The 10,417-nt window shown below is 35.8% G+C and overlaps 1 protein-coding gene across 1 annotated transcript in view; it reads left to right on the plus strand.

The window, feature by feature from the left end:
* Positions 1 to 10,137, plus strand: part of LOC130641631 (uncharacterized) — a 59,764-nt gene extending 49,627 nt beyond the window's left edge. Inside the window, exon 8 of the mRNA XM_057448512.1 lies at positions 8,639 to 10,137. Within this exon, the coding sequence (XP_057304495.1) occupies positions 8,639 to 9,892 (1,254 nt within the window). The 3' untranslated portion in view covers positions 9,893 to 10,137. The remainder of the gene's footprint in view (positions 1 to 8,638) is intronic.
* Positions 10,138 to 10,417: the final 280 nt, after the last annotated feature.

A 10,417-nucleotide genomic window follows, 5' to 3' on the forward strand; every position in this document is an offset into this window, starting at 1 on the left:
AAAAACGCCATGCTTGTTATCTGCAACCAAAGTTTAACAAGTTTAAAACAAAAAGAAAACAATAAAGTCAACCCAACGTAAATATCTTTCGTTCTGAGGATGAAATTGATTCGTACAAGGAGTAGCCCTTCTAGAAGATTTCGTAAACATCATGTCAGAGAAAGTTTAAGCCTGACTCCGTCATGATCACACTAATATACATTTTTGACAAGCGCACCGCTTCAAAGGTGTTGAGGACAATCTCATGGACATAGATGTGGTGAATAAGTGAACCAGATATGGATTGCAGAGGTTACAACTTGTTTATAGTGAAAAAATCAAGGAAATTGTTTTCGTCACTAAATGCATCTACATTAAAATCTCCGAGTATAACATCAACGATTTCGTTTCCGAAAAAAATGTTGAATGAGGTATAATGACTCATGTCGATTAAGAGAATTTTTACGATATAGAAGAAGAAAACTAACAGCATTCTTTTGAAACGTTTTCTTCGTTATTTTAAAAAAATATTGCACCTGGAATTTTTAACGATATCAAACAATTCTATGGTTTCATTATGACCAACTAAAAGACTAAAAAAACCTATCCACATTGTTGTTTGGAATTAAAGCAAGGTAATCTAGTTTTCTGTCGCAGTATGAATTAAATGGTATCTGAGTTTCTGTTAGGCATAATAATTCACTTTCCATGAGAACGCAGTCGGACTTAACATCATTTTTATGTTTGTTGTAGGATCTTTTATTAAGCAAAGTTACTATTATAGAATTTTCACTAATTACGCTAATATCTTTTGATGTCAAATTTGCGTGTTCTCGCATTTAATTGTATATCTCGGTTGCTTGTGTGTCTGATTTAATAGCTTATCTGGAAAATGTCCCCGTTAGGTATAAACCCTCTAAGCTTGTGGCTCGACTTAATGCAACATAGATTTGTCCTGAGTGAAAGGCTCGTTGCTTTATTGAATCAAAACAAACAACACTTTTATCAAACGTTTTTCCTTGAACCTTGTGAGCAGACCCATGACAGCATTAGTGGGAATTGCATTCGTCTCATAGTAGGTGAAGTTAGATTTTGTTTATTAAATTTGATTTCCTTTTCTACATTGCTTATTGGAATAACACTTTCTTGCATAGCATATGGATCTGTTCTCATAGCTTTAACTCCTGTACTTTTGTCTTTCATTTTCAAAAATATTTTTGTTACTTTTCCTAATCCATCGGTTTTTATACGATGAACAGTCCCAATCTGTCCATTAATAAGTTTATCTGATATGTCGATATTTGATGTCAACATGACTCTCGCGTCAAGTGTTAAAAGAAGGTTTTGTGCTAGTCCACCTGTCTCCATTTGAGTGCGGCTATGGATTTTTTGCACCAGCAAAGATGTGAATCGCATCTTTGGGGTAATTTGGGTCATTTTGAAAAATAAATTTAGATTTTAGTGCACCTTCGTGTTTCGTTTCTAAGTTTTCCACTCTGATATTGTTTAATAATTCAATCAAAAATTAATCACCACGCTGCTTCATAACTTCTCTTAGTTCAGCAATCTTAAAATATTTCCAGTAATGCGAAAGATTTAACAGTACATCTTTGTAGTCTGCATAAATTGGTCTTGCTTGAATTGATGGAAGTTGGTAGAAATCCCCACATGCTATAACTGATATTCCTGCAAATGGAATGTCATCTGAGCATCCAAATAATTCAGTTGGCGAATGTGCAACAGCAGCTTGTTTGAAACCATTGAGATTACGTCAATGACAATAATGCTTAGCTCTGAAAGCTTATTTCGCAACATGCATCTCTTTTTATCACTCAACTTAGAAATGTTTTTAGTAAAACTTCTATCAACTGGCATACCTAAGGCTGAATGTATCGTATTTCCCTCTACATCGATTGCAGCGCAACACTAGTGGGCGCCAGAATGAGAATCTTATCTTTTTCAAGTCCACTGCGAAATTAAAATGCCGCGAAAAAATTTAATTGACGAAATCGCAAAAATAAAAACCGCGAAATATTTTCTTTTTTTCTCCATTTTTTAGACTCCACAGGGTAGCAGACGTAAAATTTTCGCAAGAAAATAATTCTGGTGATACCCAGTTAATAAAACCCGGGAAAATTAAGGAAAAAATGCACTTTTAAACACAATTTTAGAAGGCGGTTTGCCTGTTAACCTAAATGGCATTTTGTGTTATAAATCATCGATCTCCTTTTTTATGAAATTTCCTCTTTTTTTAAACTTTCCTGTCTAACTCTTACACCTATAAAACCTCTTTAGTTTTAATTCTTTTATCCCTAGTGACATTCATAACTAGATAACAAAGCCCAGAAAAGAACAGGGGTCTAGAAGATAGTGTGGGATTTCGTTTCAACATTTTCCTATGGAGGTGGGTTTTGACCTTGATTTTATCTATTCCGGCTGCAATGAAGAACAAGACCTCTCCTCCCTAGATATAATGAGATATAATTAAGACAAGACAAGAAATGAAGATTAGTCTATTACTCTAACAGATTATGTATTCTCATTCCCGTTATCACTGTGACCAACTTCCTCACGGGGCCTGTTGACAAAAAATTGTCTAATGTCAAGGGATGGTTCTTCTTCAACAAGAGTGTTTCTTCGCCCTTTTTCTTGCCTCTTCTTTTTACCCACTGGTGGCACCGGCGGTTCAGGTTCAAAGGCCTTTACCATAAAGGACCCTAAAATTTCTTCGTTTTTTGGGTTCGACGTAAAGTTCATTACATAACTCTTTATATCGTTCCGTAACTAGCAAATTGAAAAAGTCCCAAGTATACGAACTGAAATTTTACAAGGTATTTCTAAGCCTCCTTGCATTAGCGGTGATCGTCGGTAATGAGTTCAGATTATACAAGCAGTAACTTTAGCCGTTCTGTCAATGATAAACTTCGTTATCCGTGATATCTCTCTTAAAAGATGACCCACTGTTCTTCCATTTTCATCACAAGTATTGACGGCAAACATGTCATAGTGGTTTCCACATTTGAAAACACAGCTAAGAATCTGATGTTCTTGTGGTTGCCAAATTGATCTGTAAAAATGAAATCCTCTTACGTCCGCAGAAAATTCAAAGATTTTGAGGTATGATACCATAACTCAATCAAACTCGTAACGCAAAAAGAAAATTATAAAAAAAATCAGACAGGAAATCAGACTGACACTACCCGTAGTGTTGCAACATGTCTATAACAAAGAAAGTGAAATTTCAAATTAAAAGACTGGTTTCTATTATCGCTACTGAAGAACCTGTTCTTGTTAAGCTGTTGATAAGCTCTTGATTATATATTACATATCCAAGGCTTGTATAACACTTGATGAAATGTAAAAAAATCTTGAGGCTGAACAGCAAAGATGATAGTGACATTGTAATAGAAATGATACTTCATGCCACCTGTATAGCGGAGCAGGTATACATATGAATAGTAGAAACCATGTCAGCCATACCAACTATTATGTGTTAACGACCACTTTCGAGTTTCTTTTGCCGTTATACGAAGTTGGAAGAACATCATAACAGCAGAGGTAACAACATGTCGATGATACGCCGTCTTGCAAAAGCAAAAGAACGCCAAGAAAAAAATGAACGGAAATCTTTGCAGACTTCTACGGCAAAAGAATGCGAAGACAACCAGCAACAAAAATTAATTACCTCGCTTCCACCTCAGCCGGTATCTGGTTTAGGATTACTAGACTACGAAGCAGCTGTTCAAACATTTCGAAAATGTCAGAGAAAAGAGGAAAATATAAATTATACAGTGAAATAGGAAAAATACGCAAGTGAAAACGGAAACTCTAAAGCTATTACTCACTTTAAAAACAAATTTGCTGCGCTAAAAGAAAGCACTGTTAGAACATTCAAAAAGCAGTACCAAGAAGAGCTGAAGGAGTCAAGATTTTGAAAGCTAAAAGACGTGGAAGACCTTTGCTCCTTGGAAATATCGATGCGATGGTGCAAAAGTTTTTAAAATCAACAAGATCGCGCGGTGGTGTAGTTAACTCAAGTGTCTCCATGGCTGTTGCTGATACTTTGGTAAAAAGATATCCGGAATATGAGCTGGAACATATTCAATTTAGAAACAGATCCTGGACAAGAAGTATTTTTAAACGTATGAATTTTGTTAGAAGAGTTGGAACAACCGGTAAAGTTAAAATACCAGAAGGTGCGCGAAAAGAAGCAGAGTTAACGTTTACCTACGGCATTGTTTCTAAAGTTGAAAAGTATGAAATTCCTCCATCGGTGATCTTAAACCTGGATCAAACAAATTCGAAGTATGTGACAGTCGGAAAAACGACAATGACAGAAAAAAATACCAAGTAAATCCCGATTGCTGGCTCAACTGACAAAAGAAGTATGACAGCTACCTTCACTATTACATTAGAAGGCAAATTCCTACCAATGCAGTTGATATACGCCGGGAAAACGTCTCAAAGCCATCCAAAAGTTGACTTCCCTGATACCTTTTCATTATCTGCTAACCCTAAACACTATAGTAACACGGCCGAATCTATAAAGTTGATAAAGAAAATCATTATCCCGTATTTAGAAAAAGAACGCAGTTCCTTAAATCTTTTACCAACTCCTTAAGCGTTACTGGTTATGGATGTCTTCAGGGGGGCAAATGACGGACGATGTTTTGAATCTTTTAAAAGAAAATAGCATTTTACTGGTTAGAGTTCCTGCTAATATGACACACTTATACCAGCTTCTTGACTTGACCGTGAACGGACATTTCAAAACTTTCATGAGAAGCAAATTCTCTCAATGGTAAAGTAAGCAAATTTTATTACAGCTCGAGGGTGGTGCTGATGTTCAAAGTGTTAAAGTTAATGTTAAGTTAACAATCATGAAGCCTCTGCATGCGATATGGCTTATAGAGTATTATAACAAGATGTCATCTCCAGAAAGACAAACTGATGCAATTAAGTTAGGAATTTCTAAACTTCCTTCACTTGATCCTTTTCGTGATATTGATATGTTACCCGCAGTACAGACGTTTACAAAGTCACTCGCCTGATGGTACCATAATCGAAACTCACTCAGATTCAGATTCCTTGACTTGGGAGGGATCAGAAGAAGACAAGTATGAAAGAAACGTGTTTGATCTGTTTGATTAAAAAATTAAAACACTGTATGAAATTTGGTGTATCATGCTGTGTAAAGCTATAAAGCAAAGGACATTCGTGTTTGTTATGTTCGTATAGTAATAAACATCTACTTTACCAACTCTTATTGAGAGTATATTTTGTTTGTTGTTTTATGTTACATCATTGAAATTCACTTCAATATTTACCTATGGCAGTGGAGAAGTTTCGATTTTCAGCCGGTATAGGCACATTTGTAACGTCAATACCATTATTTAGGCAAAAGCTGAGGCGAGTTTGAAAGGTTGTACTATCCCCGCTTGATCAAAACTAAAGGTTCTTCCGCTACCTTATTGATTATAACATTGACCTTTTTTGAAAAAAAGCTTCCTTTTACAGATGTCATTATTTGAGTAGAAAAACGTACTTAAAAATCATATTTTGTTTTCCTCAACTTCGTAACTCTATGAAATTCGCGAAAATTGAATGTCGCGAAAAAAAATCAAGGCAACGAATCGCGAAAATAAAAATCGCGAAATTGTCCCAAAATTTTTATCGCGAAATTAAAATGTCTCGAAAATTTCTGACTATAACGTAGAAAGATGTGAATTGACTCAATTTTTATTGTGTGCGTTACATGCCAATCATTTACGACTTCAAAAACTTGACTTTGAGTTTCGTTCAATGTTCGATTTTTTTCATGGAGTTCGTCATGGAAACTCCAGGTTTACTAACCGATGTAAAATTGTTCCCAATAACTGGGACGTTTTCGGTTTCATTTGGAACTTTGTCAACGCTATGGTAATTTATAAAGCTCATCTCATCAAAAACATCGTCATTTACTTGTTCAGCGAAGGAATCAAGATTATTTACATTCGTGTGAAAATTTATCATTGCTTCTTCAACAAATTCACCGAATGTTTCGCATATTCTTTTATTTGTATTCATAATTTCCAATACACCGTTTTTCAATAATTTCTCTGAGTAAGTACAGAGTTTTCACTTAGCAATTCTACTTCCTGGCGAAAAGGATAAAACATAAGGAGCAAACGATGTGCATACACTTCTGGATTTTTATCTAGACTAGGCACATAGTACCTTAGAACACACTTTTCCTTTCGTAAAGACAACATTTCTTTTGAGGACATAAGAGGTAGAGCTTTCGGATAAGAAGGTTCCACGTGAATATCAGCTATTATTTCCTAAGTACTTCTAGTTAGCTGTCATTTTTATCTTCTGGTTTCGGTTTTATTTTCATAGAGTAACTTGACAAGAACTTAGTATACCACATTTGTTTTAACATAGGCTATCTCCTTTTTTAAATTTTTGATTTGGTCTATCCATGTATCTATCCCACATATTCCGTTTAAAAATATCAGTACTGTTTTGTCACAAACTTAAAATCTCTCCCTCGTTACGACATACCCTATATCTCTTCTCAAATCACCAGTTTCTAATGCTTGCGATTCTGCTTTTTTCATTGCTTCTGAAGATTCGTCTTCAGCTTTAGATAAATAAGCACACATGTAAGACATTGCTTTATAATAATCAAGTACAGGCTGAATGTCTATGTTAGCTTCCCATGCCATCAAGTGTTCGGTAAAATAATTATTTATAAAACAGGGATCTGGAAGCCTTCGAAATTTCATTTAAAATCCATTATTAGGAGATATGCTCAGTGCGTTTTCATACTCTGTTGTTATGGCTAAACTTTAAAGAATTTCTTCAATTGTACTTGGTTGGGTATAATTAGGTTAATCTGGATGCAGAATATTGTTAATCTTGGATTCAAATTTGAATCTATGTAAAAGTTTTTACTTTTTCTAGTATAGTCTTCCTTATCTTTAATTGTGTTTCCCTTTTTTTCTTAGAGAATTCTTGTTTTTATATTTACCACAAGATTTGGAATCAGAATGTGTTTGATATGTCGAAACTAGTTTGTGAAGAACGGGTTGTTTTTTTTACTAGGAAGCTGGCATTTAACTATGTTATCCACAAGGGCAATATATTCTTCCTTATTATCGCTACGTAAAATCGGTACATAACAACCCATAATAAAGAGTGGATGTGTGAGCTACCTCTTACCAGAATTAAACTCCAATGGCGTAGTAGTTTACCCTAACGGTCCGTTAAAAACTATGGCTTTAAAAAAGGTCTCAACTCGGTATTGCAAATGATTTTGCTAAAAAACTGGATTACTGTTAAGAATCTCGGTTCGTTGATAGTAATTTAGATTGTCGATTTCTTCTTCGGATATGTCATTTCCTTGTTATTTAGTGATGATTTTAACCAGTCCATTCCATCTAAAATCTGCACAAGACAAAGTCATAAAAAAACGTTGGAAATCCTAGCTGTTTTACCATAGCCAAAATTTCAAAAAGAAATCGTTTCCAATATGCAGGAGTTCCTTTCAACGTGTTCATAAACGTGAGAGAGTCGCCACTGGTTACCGTAATTATTCTAATTTAACGCGCCAGTAAAAATAATTATTTTAACCGCCCCGCAAAAATAATTAGAAGCGATAAATTACAAACTTTTGAGCACGGTCAACCCGCGCAAATAAACTAATCCGCTCAAAAAAAATTTTCCTTAATTTTTTTTCAAAATAATTTTTTTACAAAGCTATTTCTTCTTGTTCTTGTTTGCCTTCGTTGCACGTTCCCTTGCATCTTTGTACTCATTAAAAACTTTCGCAACAAGGCCTGGTAATTTTTAATGAATCTCTGAATTCTTCGACTTGAATATGTACAAGGCTGGGAGCTCCATTCCTCCTTGAGGAAGGTTTTTTAAAAATTTCTTCTTCCCAGTTATTCTCACAAAAAGCTTACCACCATTCGTTATGTAAAAGTACGTAATTTTTGACAAGAACTTTGGTACGTGCCCCACAGTTACACCGCTGTATTTCAACGCCAACGCCATTGCGTATCTTCGACAAATGCACCAGGTCGTGTTTCATGGCAGACTGTTAGCTTGCTGTCCACTTTCGCTTCCCATTCACTCTGGTATACATGATGGCTTCTGACACAACAATCCGTAGACAATTCCTTTTCTATCATAATGGGTAGATCGTTTGCATTTAGCAGAAGTTCTCTGAAGCAAATCTTTGACAAGTTTTCCATGTTGTGTAACGATGAATGTTGTGTTTCGAATGTAAATGAATTTTTATGCTTCGAATCGAATGTTTTTCCGTTTCGAATGTCTGGATTTTTCACATGTTTCGAATGTTGCGATTTTTTGATTTTTTTCTCGCTATTATTCTCATCAGCTTTTCAAAGCAAGAGACACGTGAAAATGGCTTCACAAACTAAGATTCAAAATTATTTTAATAAACGGCCTGCTACAAGTGTGTCACTCAAACAAGTGAAGATTTCAAGTTTTCTGAAACCCGTGGATGAAAGCGAAATGGATGATGTTATTTGAACAGGAGGAAACTCTTTTCCTGTGTTTATGATTACTTTGACTTCTTTTTGTATCAAACATGTTAAAGCCTGATGTTGTTTTTCGAGACGTTATAATGAACTGTTTTATTATTTTTCCTTAGGGACCTCAGGATTCCCACCCCCTTCAAAGAAACGCGTCGTTGGTAGACCATCAAAAGGTACTCCGGTCGGAACAGTTTCAGCATTTGATGGAAAAGTATCATGACTTCCACGAAATTGTAAATTTCACACAATGTTATGAGCAGTTATTACACGTTCACTTCACGTCACTTGCATCGCTCAACCCTGACCCACCTTCCAAAACCCGGAAACGCTTCACCCAAAAGAAGAAAGCAGAAATTCGCTTGCACTATTCTGTTAGTGGCAGCTTTGCCAACACTGCACGGGCATTTGATATCAATGAGTCAACAGTCCGAGGAATAGTCAATACTCGCCCGCTACCCGATAACAAAAAGCTATCCAGCAAATGTAATCTTCCTGGAGCTGGTAGACCGTTAACTTATCCTGCCGAATTAGAAGATCAACTGTTAAAGTGGGTTTTTGTTTTACGGGATTTGCATTTTCCAGTTTCAGTAATAAGCTTTCAAGAGAAAGCGAAGCACGTTGTCCAACCTCACAATCCATCATTTATTGCCATCAGAGGTTGGGCTCACAAATTTTTCAAGCGACACAACCTTTCGCTTCGTGCTCGTACTTCGATCCTTAGCAAATTTTATCAGGATGCTGCGCGTTTCATGCGGATTGGAAAATACCCTTTGTCCCTAGTTGGTAACATGGACGAAACACCGGCGTTCTTTGACATGGTTCCAGCCAAGTGCATTTCGAAAAAAAGAGAGGAGTGCGTGGTTCGTTCTTCAGGAAGTGAGAAAAAGCATCTGACGGTCGTCCTATCAGCTAAGGGAGATGGGAAAATGATCCCACCTATGATTATCTTTAAAGGTAAAACTGAAAAAACTATCCGTGATTTAGAAATCCCTGCTGGATTTGTTGTCAAAACGCAGAGTAAAGCCTGGATGGATGATGAATTGATGAAGATCTGGGTTGAAGAGATCTGGCTAAAGCATGTACTCACTAAATGTAAAAAGCTTGGTTTCGAAAATTCCTTGTTATCATTTGATGCTTTCTCCGCTCATTTAACTGACGGAGTCAAGGACCAATTACTGGGAAATAATTCTGATATTCTCCAGATACCAGCAGGTTGTACTTCAAAATGTCAACCAATGGACGTCTGCCTTAACAAGCCATTTAAGTCTGTTTTGAGGAAGTGTTGGGTCAATTACGTTGCAACCGTCGTTAAAAGTTTCCCTGATGGAAATAGCAGTAGCAGCAAAATCCCCGTACCAACTTGCCAGTAGATGATTGGGTAGATAAAGGATGGATATGACTACCTTGCTCAGGACAAGGAAATGGTGAAACGATCATTTGAAGTTTGTGGTATTACTTCCTCAGATCCAGTGAAGATCCGCAATGGAGCATTTTACCAAAAATGTATGGAAAAAGCACAGGACGAGCTTGAGATGGACGAAGACGAAAATGATGATCCCTTTGCTTGATCTCAGTATCATAATATATCGAAATATATATGTTTATTTAATCTAAACCACTGCTTGTTTTTTTTAAAAAAAATACGATCCGTGTTAAATTAGAGGAAAACAAGAAGCCCTGTGGCTTAAAGATTTCCGCCATTAGCAATAATCTGAAAAAGTGCTGAACTTTGAAGAGGACTGGGGGAACAAAATCATTATATATTCTAAAATTTTAAAATTCAATTTTTGATTATTACTGTAACTGTAAATCATAGCTAACTTAACTTACATAAACTTCATTTCTCTATAGGAACAATTTTAAAAGAAAAATAATAATCCTGAAAATTGATGAAC

This window comes from Hydractinia symbiolongicarpus, chromosome 4 (assembly GCF_029227915.1).
Source record: "Hydractinia symbiolongicarpus strain clone_291-10 chromosome 4, HSymV2.1, whole genome shotgun sequence".
Classification (NCBI taxonomy): Eukaryota; Metazoa; Cnidaria; class Hydrozoa; order Anthoathecata; family Hydractiniidae; genus Hydractinia; species Hydractinia symbiolongicarpus.